This window comes from Mustela erminea, chromosome 9 (assembly GCF_009829155.1).
Source record: "Mustela erminea isolate mMusErm1 chromosome 9, mMusErm1.Pri, whole genome shotgun sequence".
Taxonomy (NCBI): Eukaryota; Metazoa; Chordata; class Mammalia; order Carnivora; family Mustelidae; genus Mustela; species Mustela erminea.
This window is the reverse complement of record NC_045622.1, coordinates 103,320,228-103,338,339: the sequence shown is the minus strand read 5'-3', so window position 1 is coordinate 103,338,339 and position 18,112 is coordinate 103,320,228. Positions and strand designations below refer to the sequence as shown.

Genomic DNA, 18,112 nt, shown 5'->3' with positions numbered 1-18,112 from the left:
AAATTTCAGGAAATTCTAATCACACTTTGCCAGGAGTGCTGGATTTCTCCTTTTCTTTCTGAAGCGTTACTTTCATACATGACCTTGAAGAGCTTTTTGACATGCTGAATATGACCTTGGCAAGGAAGATGTGCTCTAGAAAAGAGAAAGTGTATTATTTTATTATTTTTTAAATTATTACTGTTATTTTAATTAACATATAATGTATTATTTGCTTCAGGGGTACATGTCTGTGAATAATAATAATATTAGTAGTATTTTAATTAACATATAATGTATTATTTGTTTCATGAGTACAGGTCTGTGAATCATCAGTCTAGTAGTAGTCGTTACTAAAACCTGATTTTGGAGGCTTTCTTTGATCCATATTTAGAATGCATTCTCCCCACATGTTGTACAGTAGTAGCCTTTCCAACTTTACCAAAATATATTATTGATTCAGTATTAGTTTCAAATAGATTCCATTCTTTAATCTGCTAACCATGTTACCATTTAAGACCATAATTGAATCATTATTCTGTCCCTTTAAATAATTTCCTTTTTAAAAAATATATATATATATATATATATATATATATATATATATATATGGCTTTGGGAACCTGGGTGGCTCAGTGGGTTAAGTCTCTGCCTTTGGCTCAGGTCATGATCCCAGGGTCCTGGGATTGAGCCCCACATCAGGCTTTCTGCTCAGCAGGGAGCCTGCTTCCTCCTCTCTCTCTGCCTGCCTCTCTGCCTACTTGTGATCTCTGTCTAATAAATAAATAAAATCTTAAAAAAAAATCATGGCTTTTAGAGAAAAAGCGAAGATTTTTAAATTGTAATGTCACGCCCTAAGAAGGGATAAGGAAGAACACAGAAAGTATCAACAGAACAGAGATGCCCAATAAGATCTCATCACATAGCAGGAGAATGGAGCCCTGGAGACTCTACCAAGGCAGGTGGCTGTGTCTGTGACAAGAAGGAGGAGATGCCAGTTTTCATTCTCAGCCGGTTTGTCTGTGTCACTCATTATCCATGTGATTTTATCCAACCCTCAGTTCTTTCATAAGGGCTGGGGGCCCGTGATTTCTGTTTGTTTGTTTAACATTTTATTTATTCATTTGAGAGAGAAAAAGAGAGCGTAAGTTGGGGGGAAGTGCTGAGCAGGGAGCCCGATGAGGGGCTCAATTCCAGGACCCCAATATCATGATCTGAGCCAAAAGTAGACACTTAACCGACTGAGCCACCCAGCCATCCCGGGGCAGATGATTTCTAAAGCCATTCCAACCTCATATTAAGTGGTTCTCTAACTGACTTGCTGGCCAGAAGTCAGCCACTAATAATCTCAGATACCAGTGTCATCATGAAGGGGAACCCATTCTTAGAACTCTCTCCTCACTATGAAAGTCGCCTTCTCCACGAACCACAGGACCAACAACTGACTCCTCTTTCTGACACTTTCTCAACCTGGATCATCACAGCTCAGATGCTGGGACCCAGCAAGCTTCGTGTGACATACCAGAGTACTCACCCCAGGGTTGCTGGAGTACACCTCTTTCCACCAAAGGATGGAAGCATATGCAGCCAGTGAGAGCTCCAGCACAGTGAAGACCAACATCACCACCAGCACCCCCTGTGAATCAAGCCAGGGATAGTTGGTGCCTGACCGCAGAGGGGAGCCTGGGGCTTAAAAGTTCCAGCAGTGGACAGAAAGGGAAGCGGCAGGAAGAGTAACCTTTCCTTTATCTCTAGTTTTTTTATGTTTATCTTTGTTATGATGTTTCTAGTGCGGATTTGTTTTTATTTATCCAGGAACAGTCTCCATTCATACCTTCCATCTGAAATCTCCCTTTTTTTTTTTAAATTCTGAAATTTTGCCGGTAATTTATCTTTGTATATTTCTTCTCTCCTTGGCCAACCTCCTGGAGCTCATGTTAGATGTGACCCTTTGTGCTTCACTGTGTCCTTCCTGTTAGCCTGTCACTCATATTTTTCAGATTTCTATTGCAATGTGGTATGCTCTGTGTGATTTAATTAGACCTAAATTCCATCTCACAATTTCTTTGGGTATATTGAGTTACAGTTTAATTGATACGCTGAATTTTTAATTTCAAAGATTATAATTTGCCCTTCTAATCATACTGTTCAGTTCTTTTTCAAATCTGCTTATTCCTTTTTCTTACCATCATGTTCTTTTATTTTGATTTTTGCTCCTTTTTTTATGCCTTTAATCATTTAAGACATTTTCATTATAGTCTTCCAAATTAGTATATAACCTCCAATTCTTGAGCTAACTTGATCTAACTTTCATATTTGTTCAATTTCCTGCTGTTCCCCATTTATTCTATGTTTTTCAAAACACTTTCACTCTTAGGTGATTTAGCATATGGGTGGGGAGGGAGAATTTTTTAATATATAGGAGACCCAGTGGTTGGGTTTATGGATGACTCCCCAGTGGGAATTTTATGTTTGATTTTGCTAGAACCTCAGGAGTTCCACAGACCCAGGAAGTTTTTAAGTTAATCCTTGTATTCGAGATTCCTTTATATTATATGTAATTTTCAATTTGGATGCCGTCCATCCCTGCCCATGGCTTGGTGAGATGAATTCACCCTAGCATCCTTTATGGCAGAGTTTCTTAATGCTTCCTGGGATGTTGGGCAGGGATTTCCTTGTCCTATTTTCAAAAATACAGTAAATATTCAGTCTCTGCTTTTAACGTTTTTGCAGGACACTCAGTGTGGTCCTGAAGAACTTTAGATTTGTCATGGGCATTAAAATGCCATTACCCCAGCTGGTAACCCCTGTGTTCCCGTCCAGACTTCTCTGGTTTTCTGGTCCCAGCTCTTGTTTGATTACCTGGCTGCAGCATCCTTCTTAGCTCCTGGAACACAAAATGCCTTTCTTCCTTGATTTTTTCTTCCTTCTTTCAATCCTCCCTTCCTTCCTTCTTCCAACCTCAGGTATATATTTTAAATGTTTTGATGTATCACTTTGCTTAGGTGATCTTTGTGTTCATAAAGAAAGAATGGGTGTTTGGGGTCAGTCCTGTTGCAACTTCTCTGATTTTGCAGGAAGTTCTCTGGTTGTCTGAGAGCAGGAGACAGTTTGATGTATTGAGAGTAGTTTTCATCGAGTTAAAACTTCAGCATCCTGGCAGGGAGGATGTCTCCTTCACTCTCCCAGATTTGCCTGATGTCTGCCCTGCACCAGGGTAATGCTGTCTCCCAGGCTTCCTTGCACTGATTTCTAACCTGATGCATTTCTGTGCCCTTTCACTTCCTCAAGCTACAAGCCCTTCTGCTTCCTCAGAAGGGTTGCTTTTGACAGCCTCTGGGTCACACGGGCAGGAACTTGCACACATTTTCTGGGATCCGTGAGACAGATCCAAGGGAAGAAGAGATACTACATTTGTCTCCCTGGCTTCTTGCTAGAGGAGTCACAAAGGAAGAAATTTTTCTCCTTAAAAGGCCAGAGCTTATGGTTTTAAAACTATGAACCTATGGATAAAGGATTGACTAAGCCAGGATTTTTACCAAACAGGTGATGACCATCCAGCTTGGGGGGAATTTAGGCAAGAAAACGCTGCCCAGAGATGTTGGCATTTTTGCTAGGAGTGGAATCCACTAGTGGGCCATCTCCCATCCCCTTCTCCTTCTGCCAGCCTTCCTGGGCCAAAGTGTAGTAGTTATGTGCTTGGGCTTAAGTCCAAGTTCTATAGCTAACTTACTGTGGCTACATTAATCGCAAATCAAGTAAAATTCAAATAAAGAGGGATATTTCTGCCTGTGTTGAGGGGGAAAGATGCCTGCTCAACAAAGGGGGCACCTCAAGAGCTAAACCTACTGAGAAAGGAATATTTTTTAATGTAAGAAGGACTGCTGACCACCTCTTCTTTGTCCATTTGTCTATGGATGGGCTCTTAGGTTGCTTCCATATCTTGGCTATCGTCAGTAATGCAGCAGTAAACACAAGGGTGCATGTGTCTTTTCAAACCAGCGTTTTTGTTTTCTTCGAGTCAATGCCCAGTAGTGGAATTACTGGATCGTATAGTATTATTATTTTTGATTTTTAAAGGAAACTTCATACTGTTTTCCCAAGTGGTTATACCATTTCACATTCTCCTCAATGGTGCATGTTGTTCCCTTTTCTCCACATACTCACCAACACTTGTTCCTTGTCTTTCTGATACTAGCCATTCTGACACACATGGAGTGATACCTCACTACAGTTTTGAATTGCATTTCCTTGATGATTAGTGATGTTGAACGTCTTTTCATGTGTCTCTCTGCCATCTGGTGTGTCTTCTTTGGGAAAATAGCTATTCATGTCTTCTGCCCATTTTTAAAGTTGGATTATTTGTTTTTCCAATGTTGAGTTGTGTAAGTTTTTATGTATTTTAGATATTAACCCCATATAGGATATCTCATTTGCAAATATCTTATCCCATTTAGTAGGTTGCCTTTTCTTTTTGTTGATGTTTTCCCTTGCTGTCTAGAAGCTTTTTTGTTTTGGGTGGAGTCTCAGTAATTTATTTCTGCTTATTTTTCTTGCCAGACCAGACATATCTTGAACCCACAGCCCTTCTTGATTTCCTATTTTGACATGGCACAATACATCCCCTATATTTCGCAGTCTGACGATAGGACTTTTTCAACCACATTTTTTTTTTCCTGTCTGCTTCCAGGAGTTCAGATCAACAAGATATAGACTGCTGAAAAAGCAGAAATCATGCAAAAGAGAGAAGCTGAGATTTCACATGACAGGATATTGAGTCTGAAGCTACTTACTGTTAGACTGACGCTATCCAGAAGACAGCCCTTGAATTCATATATCGAATAATAGTACATCGAATAAGGCAGTGTGGATAGATACTCCCTTTCTGAGTCACACCGTCGAGAAGCAGTCTCTAGGGCTGCCAGACCATCAGCAAGGAGGAAGAGGCCTGCTCCAGCAGTGAGAGAACTCACTGCACTTGAGGTCAGGCTGCTCACGGCCTGAAAAAGATAAATCTGTCCTGGGATCTCACGGTAGAAGCAGCGTGTGATGCTGTTATTTTTCCATCCATTACACTACAGTGGCGCTTCCCTGAGTCTGTTTCCTCTCTAATCTGTGTACTCCTGGGGGCGCGGACTGTGTTTTATTCACCTCTGTATCCCTCTTCACTATCTAATTTATCACTTGATATAATTAACACGTTTGTTGAGTGCAGTGCATGAACGCAGGAATGATTTCTTCGGGGTAGGGATTCTGGCTCCTTGGCTCTCTGCAGACAGAGGTGGCCCTGCTCAAACCACTCCCTGTCTATTCCTTGACTTCCTCAACAGCCTTAGAATCATTCTGTTGCTTTAAGATGTTCTAGAATATGGTCTTTGGTGGTCTCTGTGCCTTTTCTTTCCATAACACTGGAGAAGCTGGAATACTTACCTATAGGTGGGTCAGGCCTGAGAACCACATGGACCACACTCTCTCCTGAGTCGTGTTCTACATTTTAGAGTAAAGGTTTCTCACACAATATGGTTCCTCTGCAAAGAAACTGAAGTGCTAGATTCTGTGCTAGGTTCCCAGTATATGTTCTTTTCTAATTAAACATCATTATAGGATACTATGGGGTGGGAGAATGGTTGCTCTTCCGTCTTTTCCCTGGACCTGGTAATGTGGCTTCAAGTGCTGAGTTACCGAAGGAAGAGCAGAAGTGGGTAGTGCCTTTGCCCAGAGCTGCCACATGGGTAATGGAGCCCACATGTTGGCTTTTGTCTTATGTATGAAGTCCACATCATGCTCAAGTATAGTTTTCCCTTTTAGGGTGTTCAGGACACTTGGAAAGCCACCTGTGAGATCCAAATGTTCATCTTCCACATTTTATAAATGAGAATACCGAAACCCAGAGAAGGAAGGAACTTTTTTGAGCACACAGATGGGTCAGTCACAGCGCTGGGACAAGAGTATAGGTTTCCTGGTTCCAAGTCCAGAACTCCATCCAATGGGGTAAACATTTCAAAATTCTGTCCACTGATTCTGGGGTTTAGATTCTAGCTTCAAGTACCAGGAACACATACCAGCTTCACACACCATCTTAGGTTCCCTCATCCATGGCTAACTACACCTTGGATCTTCCTGAATCAGGATGTGGCTTTTCCCTGAGTCATCTTTGTGAGTGTGTGGAAAGGGAAAGGGAAAGTTTGCAATGAGAGGATCAAAGACCCCACCCACACATTCCCGACTTTTGTCAGGAAAGTGGCTACAGTCTGCTAATTTCTTGTTTCTGAGGGGGTGGGGGAGCTAACCGCAGGATCTAAGCCCACACACCTGTGCCTCTGACCTTGCCATTTAGGAAATTGATTCATTATGAGACAGGTTTTTCCAGAAAAAGAAGGTCTAGGTTCTAGCTGGGATGGTCATCTACCCTATTCAGGGCCAAGATAACAAACTATAAAGACTCCATGGTGTCTTTAAAAATTTCTACTGTTTAAGCAACTGAGGTAAATCTCCAGACTTGGAATATGATCCAGGAGGACATTGTGTAGGGGAAGAGTACCTGTCTAGAAGGTAGGGAATTTGATGTTACCACCCGGTTCTGCCAGTGGACCAGTGCTGAGAATTTGGGTTCTCTACCCTGCTCATAGCCATTTTCCTAACTTGTGAATGGAAACTAAACTAGGGTAATTAACTGTCAAACTCCCTTTATTCCAATGAGCTGAGATTTGATAGTTCTTATACTTACAAAGGTCTTAGTTGCTTTTTTCCCAGAAATAATTGAGAGGGATCCAGTAATGGCAAACTGCTCAGAAAAGAGAGAAATAGTCAGTTCAGTTGTCTAGTGGAAATGTGGAAATCTACTCTCAATGCTTATGTTGACTTTGAAGAAATCCAGAGGATCTGGATTTATGTTAGCAAAAGTCGCTGTGAGCTGAGGTGGCCTAGAGAGGAGGTGTACAGGGAGGGAGGAGAGTAATGCTGAATTACAAGGTGGGGAGAGTGGAGGTTGAGAAAGACCAATGACTTGAAGGGACAGGAAGGTGAGAGCAGCCAAAAGAAGCACTTAGGAAAGGGTCTCTTATGGCCCAAGGTACAGAAACACATGGGCTTCAAGTATTAGTGTAGGGGACCTGTGTTAGACTAGTTGCTGAGGAAGGTGGGAAGTTATAGGGACAGATGTGAAGGGTCATCCTGAAGCCCCAGAACTCAGTATTTGAGACCAGGGGTGTTTCAGATCCAGCTGGTGGAGGAAGAATGTTTGGAGAAGCTGAAACATTGGCTAAGCTTGTGGCTTTTAGGGGTTGGGTAGTCACAGACAAAGAGGGTCCAGCATGACCTATTTCTACCTTTCATAAGGGAATGTGGGAACCACAACTACTGATCAGATAGACATATAAGACAAATTATGCTCTGGGGGCAGGAGCACAGCTTCCTTGCCTCACTGCATAGTTTGTGTTCACACAGAGGCTATATCCATACAGTGATGGTGTCTTTGTAGAGTTCATTTGCCCAGAATGTGTGCTTTTTTCTCATTTTGTACAAGATACTACATGGGAAATAAGTGGCCCTTTGTGGGAGGCATGACTAGGCCCTGGCTCTCTTCAAAGAAAAAGATTAACTAGGACCTTCTCCATGAGTGCTTCAATGGAAGGCAGCAAAAAAGTTTTCCAAATTCTCAGGATTACTTCTGTACAGATAACAAGAGTCTTTGCTTCCTGTGAATTTTACCATTGCCAGTTTAATTCCCTGCAATCTGTGTAATCTACCAGTGGTGCTCATTCTATTTTAAAAATGACCTTTTTACTCCCTACCTGGCAGGTGGATTATTCTTAAACTGGAGGAAATCCAAAAGCCCAAAGAAGAATGTGAAAAATCTTCCATTATTCCAAAGGCAGGCTGTGACGCCAGGTAAGAAATGCTGGACTGATATGTCCACTGTATGACCCTCTTGTGTCCTGCCCCAGTGAGCCACTCCTTGGGGTGCTGACACAGGAGGAGGCGATTAAACCCCTCTGCTGCTCTTCCTGCATTGGAGAAATGTGATGTGGCACAATGACAGAGGGAAAGTCAGAGGCCTTGGCTGCCTTGTCCTCTATCCCTACCTCTTGAGAGTCATGGAGTGACTTAGTACCTACTTAGCATTTAGAAAGCATGTCGTCTCTTGGAGACCCCACTGTACTCACACATGGTGCTCCTACAAATGGATACCCAGACATCAAAATGGTGGAAACTGTTGGCTTGAAGTGGGAAGAGTAGGGAGCAGAAACCAAAATGGCCCCCAAACTTGAAATCAACAGGCAACACAGGATCTGGATAACCTACAAGAGACAAGAAGGAAAATTTTAAGAACACATAAACAGATGAAAGTGACTGTTTGAATGTAAATTGTGTTTATAAAGAGTATAAAATATGCTATAATTGCTATAATTTGTCATATTAAAAAGGAAAAAAGGGACACCTGAGTCGCTCAGTCAATTAAGCCTGCTTAAAATTCTCTCTCTCCCTCTCTTTCTGCTCCCCCGCTCTGCTCATGTGTGCTCAATCTATCTCTTCTCTAACAATTAATTAATTTACTTATTTATTTTATTTACTAAAAGGGGGAAAATGTGTTACAAGGAGTCAGTAAGCATTTTCTAAGAGAAGGAAATCCATGTATAACCAACCTCTTCTTTCTGATAGGATTATTAAATTAGCAAGTCAGGAAGTGATCATATGTACACTTTAACTTTGTTTTTGTTTTGTATTTTTTGTGTGTGTTTTTTTTTTAAAGATTTTATTTATTTATTTGACAGACAGAGATCACAAGTAGGCAGAGAGAGAGGGAAGCAGGCTCCCTGCTGAGCAGAGAGCCCGACTCAGGGCTCGATCCCAGGACCCTGGGATCACGACCGGAGCCGAAGGCAGAGGCTTTAACCCACTGAGCCACCCAGGCGCCCCTAACTTTGTTTTGAAAAAGATAATTGCCAATTTGTTATTCTTATTGTTCTAGGAAAAGCAAATGGAGAAAATTTTTCTGGACACTAGTTCAGTTAGATGGATGTAGAAAGCAAACTTATCAAGGAAGAGTTAACAAAGGACTCAATTTTTTTATTTGAATTTATTTCAGTTGAAATAAAATAAGGTAGAAAGTCTTTAGTGCCATAATCCATTTTGTTCATCATTGGATTTTAATAATAATTACTATTTTCATGACATTAGTGATAATTATGATAATCTATATTTGTTGAACACTTTCTACACTCTGATTATTCTTCTCATCTTATTTATGGGTGAGAAAAATGAGGCACCAGGTTAAAAATAGTTTGTACAAAACCACACAAATGGCGAAGTGAGAGAGCTAGGTTTTAGCCCTATTACTTTGATCTGGAACCCACACTGTAACCCACTATTTAATGCACATGCAATTTAAAGTTGGTATAAACATAGGAGAAATAACCTAAAGTCAAGAGAATTCAAAAATTCATATAATTAATATGTATTAAACATCTGTTTTGGGTCAGCACCAGGGAAATGAAGCAAATGAAAATCACTGCTACTGGCCACGTATTTTGTGCTTTACAGATATGTTCCTTGGAAAGTATAGAATGAATTAAGAGTAAAGTAACATGAAATGAGGTCCAAAAAGTAGTGGCAGCATGGTGCAAACCACGTAGGACTTTGTAGGCTATTTTACAAATGTTGCCTATCATTCTAAGTAAAAAGGGAAGTGAAGTGGATAATTTTAAGTGAAGAGATTACATGATCCAATTTATATTTTTAAAGGATCGTTCTACCTGCTGTGTTGAGAATAGATCATAAGGAAACAGAGTAGGGAGATCAATAAGGAGGACGTTGCATTAATTCATGTGAGATGATGTTGACTTTACAGAAGATGTTGACCATGGAGATAGCAAGATGGAGTTGTATCCTAGATGCGTGATGAAGATTAAATCTGTAGGATTTGCTGAGAGTTTGTGGATTATGAAACATAGGGATGAAGGTTGCCTCCAAGGGTTTTGGCTTGAGCATCTGAAATGATGGAACTGACAGTGATCTGATCTGGGAATGTTGTATGAGGGGTGGGTTTGGGGACAAAGATGATGATTTCAGTCTGGGACAGGTTAGGGGAGAGATATCTAGTAGATAACCCAGGGGTTGGGTAAATAAATCTTAAGTTTAGAGGAGAGAGCCAGGTAAGGGATATAGTCCCCCCTCCCCCCGCAAAGTTGTAAGTGAAGATAATATTTAAAAATGTATTACCAGTTGGAATCATTATTGCAGCAGATACAGAAACAAAATAGAATTAAGGACTGCACTATCAAATACTGCAAATGTAGGATCTGAGAAATAAATAGGAATGGTAAAGGAGTATAAAAGGACAAGCCAAGAGGGAAGGAGGGAAACCAGAAGAACGTGGTGTGTAAGAAGCCAAGTGAGTAAAATATTTCAAGTAGGAGAGTGTAGTCAGCTGCGTAAAACACTTCTATTATTTCAAGAACATTAACAACTGAGACTCGGAAATTAGGTTACTAATGTGGAGCAATGGGGACAAATGACGTTAGGTGTGATTCAAGAGAGAATATCGTTCTGGAGGAACTGGAAACATGGACTTCCTACCCCTTAGAGGAATGTTGCTGGGAAAGCAAGTGGCCAGTGGGCAATAGTTGAAGGGAGTGTGAAATTATAATTATTTGTTTCTGCTTTTTTGTTCTCAAGATGGGAGAAATTACTGTAAGATTCTGTGCTCATGGGACTGATAAAAATTTTTGCAGAGAGAATAAAGAGACTTACTGGAACGAGTAATAAGGGATAGGATCTATTGCACAAAGGGAGGGTTATCATCAGTTAGAAGATCATATTGGTAATGGAGAGGGGAGGGAGAATACATGGCACAGATGTAATTGCAGATGTGTAGCAGCTTGTGGACATTCTCTCCAAATTGCCTCAATTTTTTTTTAGTATTTTAGGAAGCAAGGTAATCAGTGGAGAAGGAAGAAGCATCAGAGGTTTCAGGAGATAGAATGTATGAAATAGTTATCTGGGGTAGTAGGTAAGTGAATAGATGAAGGAAAGATCATGTTCTTTTCAGACAACTTTTACCATCCATCTGAGGTTACGGTCATAAACCAGAAGTGGAGTCCACATTGGATTTTCAGCCAAGTTTAGTCGCATGGGTTCAGGTGTAGAATAGGCAAATGGGCAGAGCTAGAAGTAAAACAATGTTGCTGTTTTTCCTGAAGATTATGCCTTAAGTTGAGGAACACAAGGCTGTTGAGGGTGTTCACAAGTGAGAGTGAACAATGGGATCTTGGGTAGGTGAGAAAGGCTCTATGAAATAGGGATATTATCAATAAGTCAGGGAGGTTAAAGAGAGAGTCAACGTAGAGTCAGAGGGAGTTAATCTGGAAAGGTCAGAGTTGGTGGAATATGGGGTGCTCGAAATGTAGGTAACGGTGGCTTTATTGCTGTTAGTATTGATAAGGCCCAGGATATGACTCATAGAATGTTTGACTAAGGAAGGATGGACAAGATACCTGGGGAGAAGAGGTCAAGGAACAGAGAGGATGTGATACTGGAGGGATCATAAACATGAAGATTGAAGCAGTTAAGTCTTAATATGGCAGGATGACAAACATTGATTTGTTTTATTTTCAAGCAACACATTCATCAAAAGATTTTTCTAAGGATGATCACTTTTCAAATTTTCCAGTACATCATTTAATGTTATTTCCTAAACACTGATTATTTTTATGTTTTTTTTAAAGATTTTATTTATTTATTTGACAGACAGAAGTCACAAGTAGGCAGAGAGGCAGGCAGAAAGAGGAGGAAGCAGGCTCCCAGCTGAGCAGAGAGCCCAATGTGGGACTCAATCCCAGGACCCTGGGATCATGACCCGAGCCCAAGCCACCCAGGTGTCCCTATTTTTATGTTTTTAAACTAAACTCAGTCTTCTGAAATTTTAATTCTCCTACCAATTCTCGATTATTCCAAATACTGGAATTACCTAATAGAATCTTTTGAAGGTCAAAAGATTTTAATTATTTTAATTGTTTAAATTGCTTGAGATAATTATTTTTTCCCATGCTCAAAATATAGATAACTTTTTCAAAATATAGATAACTTTTTAAAAATATCTTTTTTGGGGGTTAGAAGACTGAATTAGGATTTTTCAAGTAATAAATAAAAAGAGTCATTATGTGGTTTTTTAAAGGAAGTGGGAGTGAGCGGTATCTGGGTTGGTTAGTGAGGGGTGGCTCAGTTGGTTATGCCTGTGCCTGAGGTTCAGGTCATGATCCCTGGGTCCTGGGCTCTAGGCCCACACTGGGGCTTCCTGCTCAGCAGGGAGCCTGCTTCTCCCTCTTCTCCTCCTCCTCCCTGCTTGTGCTCTCTCTTTCTGTCAAATAAATAAGTAAAATCTTTAGAAAGAAAAGTGGGAGTGAATTACTTAGTTGGATGACATGAGATTCTAAAGTAGGAGCTTTTAGAGATGGAGAGGGGAAGATTGATCTAGAAGTGTCCCTGAGAAACAAAGAATGGATTGCTTTCATTTCCAGGCCCAGAAGGAAGGTAGCAGTGGAAACAATGCCCAAGGGTTTCTGTTTACACAAAAGATTTGGAGGCTTTTGAGAAACACATTCAGGAATGAGGAGGATTATGAAGTTAACTGATCCTGAATTCCAGAGGCCACAACTAGGCAGGTTTCCAAAGTTGGAAATGAGTAGGAGTCAGGTCTTAAAAGGGATATTCAGAGCCAGGTGGGAATTACAGTCCTGGAGAAGGGAGTTGGGGGCAATTGGAGGGGGGAGACGAACCATGAGAGACTGGACTCTGAGAAACAAACTGAGGGTTTTGGAGGGGAGAGGGGTGGGGGGTTGGCTGAGCCTGGTGGTGGTATTAGGGAGGGCAGGTATTGCATGGAGCACTGGGTGTGGTGCATAAACAATGAATTCTGGAACACTGAAAAGAAATTAAAAAAATAAATAAAAATTTAAAAACATAATAAAGTCCTGGTATGACTGGAGACACTTGGATGTCTTATAGGTAAGTGAACAGGGAGAACCAGTGAGGTTAATCCAGACTGTCTCATCTCAAAATGGTTAAGAAATAAGCTCAAAACAGAAAAATCTAATTTAACTTTATTGAGTAAAATCATGTGTTTAAATCCAAAATCGACTATATTAGAGACAAGTTGCAAGATACTTTTTTGGTACAAATTTCAAGTAAAGACCTAGTGGTTTTAGTTTATAGAAAAGCCCGAGTTGGATAGAGTCTTCCCATAAAGCCCCATTTCGTGTCCAAGTTAGCCTGGAGTCAGACAGAAAAAAAAACAAAGACTCTCCCAGATCCACTATAGATCTGTAATCGGAAGACAGTCACCACATTTCCCCCAGGGTTCCCCTTGCAGCTACATCAACTTACTCCAAGGACTGTAGCTTCTTCCTTCAGACTGTTCTGTGGGTTATCTTCCTTTTGGTAGCTGTGCTTGGGTTTTTCTCTTTTGAGGATGATGATGCCATTTGGAGTAAAGGAGTCAAAGTCTCCTTTGGTCTTGGGCTGGAACAGCATGATGCTGGTGGTGCTGGAAGAGGCAGTGAATTCATTTAGGACCCAAGGTTCAACTTGAAGGTGTGAAACCGTTAAAGATTTTTCTCCATTGCCTAAGGGGTGACCTGTCCTTTAGGAACAAAACTGAAGGTGGGGAGCAGTGGAAGCGTTGGAAGGCCAGCATGCTTGGCACAGTCCATCCATCCACGTGGACAGGAAGCATTGTGGACAGGAGGCACTGGAGGAAAACTAAGCATTTTGAGGAGTCCCACAGTTGAGAGGTAAACAATTTGTATAGAACTTACCTTGCAGCCTTGAGTGTATCCACCTCACTGTCCTTCCAAGCAGCTCTGCTTCCAGCCCCCCTCTCAGAGCCGGGTGCGGCTACTTCACCTGTGCTGCGTTCCCACACCCATGTCCCCGAATTGTACTTTCACGTGCACCTGTACGGCTCAGTCTTCCATCAGAGTCTTGTTTCCTTTCCATTCAGGTGCTGGTTACTCCTAGTCCACATCTCTTTCTTGTATCGGTCCTGTCCCACACGGAATGACCCCCTTGCATATAGTAGCTCAATGACTGTTAATATGAACATTTATTTAACTCCTGCTAATTCTAGGCACTACGCCATAGTAGCTTTAATCTTTATAACAACTTGGGTGTTACTAACTCCACGTCATGCGTTAGAGACTCAGGACTAATAAGTTCAAGTGATTTTTATTATATGAAATACACAAAGTGCTCAGCCTGGCACACTGAAAGTGTTTAACACATGGTAGCAAATAAAATTATTATTATTTTTAAAAGATTTTATTTATTTATTTGACAGACAGATCACAAGTAGGCAGAGCAGCAGGCAGAGAGAGAGGGAGAAGCAGGCTTCCTGCTGAGCAGAGAGCCTGAGGTGGGGCTCGATCCCAGGACCCTGAGATCATGACCTGAGCTGAAGGCAAAGTCTTAACCCACTGAGCCACCCAGGTGCCCCAGAAATAAAATTATTATTTTCCTATATTTGCATGACAGTCTGAACCAAGTCGATCTGGCTCAGAAGCTTGTAACAGTTTTCTCAATACCACATTAATTCTCCTCATCTTCCCTTCTTTCCTAATATTGGAAGTTCCAGTGTAGACTCAAGAGGCATGTCGCCTGCTGCCCACCAGCTCAGCAGTATTGCTGAGCCTCTGTGTTGTGAACAGCAGAGTCCAGCCACTGGGATGCTCCTTAGATCTGTTCTCAGTACAACATTCTCCCCCTTGAAGGCCGTAGTTTGAATAAAGGCTTGTGATAATCTGATGGTGCCACAGTTCTGTTCCCTGATCCTTCTCCTCAACATCCAGGTTCTCCTGGAGGGAGTGCATAACCTATAAAGATTGAAACTGGCATCTATAATCTCATTACCAGTGAGGGAGATGGGAAGGGACATCGAGCTGGAAGTCCAATGTGTCAGTTTGCACATTTGAGCGTCACGTCTTGGAGAACAGTCCTGTGCTTGTGTTCTATACCCATCGGTTATTACTAAATATAAGCAAGTTGTTTTAGCCACTTCATAGGTTCATGGTGAGGGAGAGATGAGATGATGAGTGTAATGGCTTCAACATAGAACAGAGGCACATGGTATACTCTCAGTACATATTAGTCGTATCTAAAACTCAGTAGGATTCCAGAGATATTTATTTGCTGGCCATGGGCAGGTTATTGCCCTTCATTTATCCTTCCTGACTGGTTAATTTGAGCCATTCTGACTGGTGTGAAGTGGTATCTCATTGTGGTTTTGATTTGCATTTCCCTGAACCCAAGTGGTGTTGAGTATTTTTTCATGTGTCTATTAGCTATTTGGATATCTTCTTTGCAGAAATGTCTGTTCATGCCTTCTGCCCATTTCTTGATTGGATTATTTGTTCCTTGGGTGTTGAGTTTGATAAGTTCTTTATAGATTTCGGATATTAGCCACAGGAGCATTTCTGACCTTGGACATTTGGTCCCATATTCCTGGTAAATTGGCTTCTGCTGAGTTCCTGTGGTTTACTAACTCAAAGGGCTAAGTAGACCCCTTTCTCTTTCTAGTCTTAATTACCAGTCTCTTGGGGTTCAACCACTTTGTCATAAATTGCAGGATTTCCTCCTTTGTAAGGCAGACCATGAGGACACTGTGCTAAGTGGAACAAGCTGGTCACAGAATGACAGATACTGAGTGACTGAACTTACATGAGGTACCTAAAATAGACTCACTCACAGAGGCAAAGACTAGAATGGTGGTTGCCAGGCTCTGGGAAAGAAGGAATGGGGAATGGCTGTACAATGGGTATAAAATTTCTGTTGTGCAAGGTAAGTTCTAGAGATCTGCTGCACAGCATTGGGCCTATAGGTAGACCTACTGTACTATACATTTAAAAATCTTTTAGAGCGTAGATATCATGTTAGGTGTTCTTACCACAATAAAAACCTAAAAAATTTTTTTAAATCCCAATTTAGGATTTTAAAAACAATAGTCTCTAGTTCTGGTTCCTTTCCTATAGGAGTTCTATAGGATTCCTTCCTATATTTTTCAGTCCTCATACCCAAGGACTACAGGATATACTTGATTCTAGTCCTGAGGCTAGGACCTGGAAGCCTCCTTGGTACAATTACCATACTCTGGATACCATGTACATTTATTTTCTTTTATTATTTTTTTAATTGTTCTGTTTGAAAGCGTATATAACATAGCAAATACAATGAAAAAGGAAATACATTTTGAAGAAGAAAATGAAGTTACTTAAATCCCAACTTCTGCCCAGTAACCAGCATTGCATACGTATCCTTTGCATTCTTGCATTTTCTCCTTCTTCTTTCTTTTTATGTGTTTACACACATTCAGTGTTCTGCATAAACACAATCATTCTATCCATGCCGGTTAGAGATCTTTCTGCACTCAACATTATTCTGTGGACATCTCTGACACTAATGAATGTCGGTGATAAAAATCCTAAACTTAAGAGCCAAGTGGTACATTCTGACACACGATACAATGTGGATAAACCTTGAAGGCAGTACGTGAAGTGAAATAATCAGTCACAAAAGGACAAATATTGTATGATGGCACTTCTGGGAGGCAGCCAGAGTACTCAAGTTCATCAGGACAGAAAGTAGAACAATGGATACCATGGCTGGGAGGAGAGGGAAATGTGGGTTAGTGCTTAATGGGCACGGAGTTTCATTCTGGGAAGATGAAAAGTTCTGGAGTTCATTTGTGGGGATGGTTGCACGAGAATAAAGATATACTAAATACCACTGAATGATACACTTAAAAATGGTTAAAATGCTAAATCTTGTGTTATGAATATTTTACCACAATAAAAAAGACAGTGTATCCAAATGAATGATGTTTCAAAATTCATTTAACCAGTGAAGGTTATTTGGATTGTTTTCATCTCTCTCTCTCTCCTCCCTCCTTCCCTCCTTTTTTCTCTCTCTCTCCTTACCATTATGAACAATGCTATAGTGAACGTCTTTGTACTTCTGTGGTGCCTCATCTATTCAACTATCTACTCAGAGTAACATTTAGAAGTTGATTTGCGGAGTTTAAGGCTATGATACATGTATTGCTACTTTTTAGGGGGAGTTCTATAGAGCCAGCATTCTTTGTGGTTTCATAGGAGTCTCCAGACTGATGCCATCACCCACAGTCTCCAAAGTCTGAGAGGGATGCTTGGTCCCTCCACATTCGTCAGGTGGAGGCAAACTTGGGGTGGCCCACAAATTTTCCAGACAGTTCTAAAACCCCCACTTTGGAGACAAATCATAGCTTACAAGACAACTGCTCTGCATCCAGCAACCTTCTCTATGACAGGAATAGAATGGAACCTTGGGGTCCTAATGCAGGATCCAGTCTAATCGCACAATATGAGTGACATGCCAAGAAATGCAGAGACTTGTAGAAAATCATCACCTCAATTCTTGGAGGGAACCGAAAGATTGTTTCACCCAATTCTTTCGTTTGGGAAGTAGGTAAACTAATCATCAGAGCAGGGAATTAACTCACCAGTCATGCAGGGACTCAGAAGAAAGAATAAGAATCTGATTCCTGGCTGGTTATTCTAAGGACAGTCGTCTCCCCCCAAAATTCAGGATTCAAACCAAGGTGCCCACCTGTTCTTGTAGCCGAGTCCTGCAAGTGGTGGTTGGTGGGCCAGCTCTCTGCTGGGGAGCTCTCAGCCAGAACTTCCTACTTGCTGTTCCTGCCAGAATGATCTTGCTCCTCTGCTCTCCAGCCTCTGAGACTTCCTGCCCCTTTCTCAGAGCAGTAGCTATGATTACACAAGATAAGAGCTTTGGTGTACTTATAGTCAATACATGACTCTGCTTTCTTTTTCTAAATTTCAAGGACTGGAAACTGACACAAAAAAATACAAGTAACACATAAGAATAAATAGCTCGTGTACGGTGTAAGAGAATGGTCGAGCTTCATTCTTCTACATATAGCTGCCCAGTTTTCCCAGCACCATTTATTGAAGAGACTGTCCTTTTTCCACTGTATATTTTTTCCTGCTTTGTCGAAGATTATTTGCCCATAGAGTTGAGGAGCACTGGGTGTGGTGAAAAAATAATGAATACTTGTTATGCAGAAAATAAATTTAAAAAGAAAGAA

At 41.1% G+C, this 18,112-nt stretch overlaps 1 protein-coding gene across 2 annotated transcripts; it reads right to left on the bottom strand.

The window, feature by feature from the left end:
* Positions 1-55: 55 nt before the first annotated feature.
* On the bottom strand, positions 56-17,755 carry MS4A7 (membrane spanning 4-domains A7). 2 transcript variants are annotated; one of them, XM_032359001.1, is made up of 7 exons: positions 17,614-17,755; positions 13,363-13,522; positions 8,145-8,279; positions 6,707-6,763; positions 4,773-4,979; positions 1,514-1,615; positions 56-135 (listed from the first exon to the last, which is right to left on the bottom strand). In XM_032359001.1, the coding sequence occupies exons 2-7, from the start codon at positions 13,507-13,509 to the stop codon at positions 73-75; spliced, it is 711 nt and encodes a 236-aa protein (XP_032214892.1). In that variant the 5' UTR covers positions 13,510-13,522; positions 17,614-17,755; the 3' UTR covers positions 56-72. The 2 variants fall into 2 exon arrangements, with proteins under 2 accessions (XP_032214892.1, XP_032214893.1); XM_032359002.1 differs by lacking the exon at positions 1,514-1,615.
* Between the last annotated feature and the right edge of the window lie 357 nt (positions 17,756-18,112).

What these genes read in the sequence shown, in the direction of transcription:
- MS4A7 (XM_032359001.1), bottom strand. Translation starts at nt 13,509, where the DNA reads ATGCTGTTCCAGCCCAAGACCAAAGGAGACTTTGACTCCTTTACTCCA. An exon ending in AAGAAGCTACAGTCCTTGGA is followed by an intron (nt 8,280 to 13,362) that starts GTAAGTTGATGT and finishes TGTCTCTTGTAG; the next exon opens with GTTATCCAGATCCTGTGTTG. An exon ending in AAAAAGCAACTAAGACCTTT is followed by an intron (nt 4,980 to 6,706) that starts GTAAGTATAAGA and finishes TATCTTTTTCAG; the next exon opens with GCCGTGAGCAGCCTGACCTC.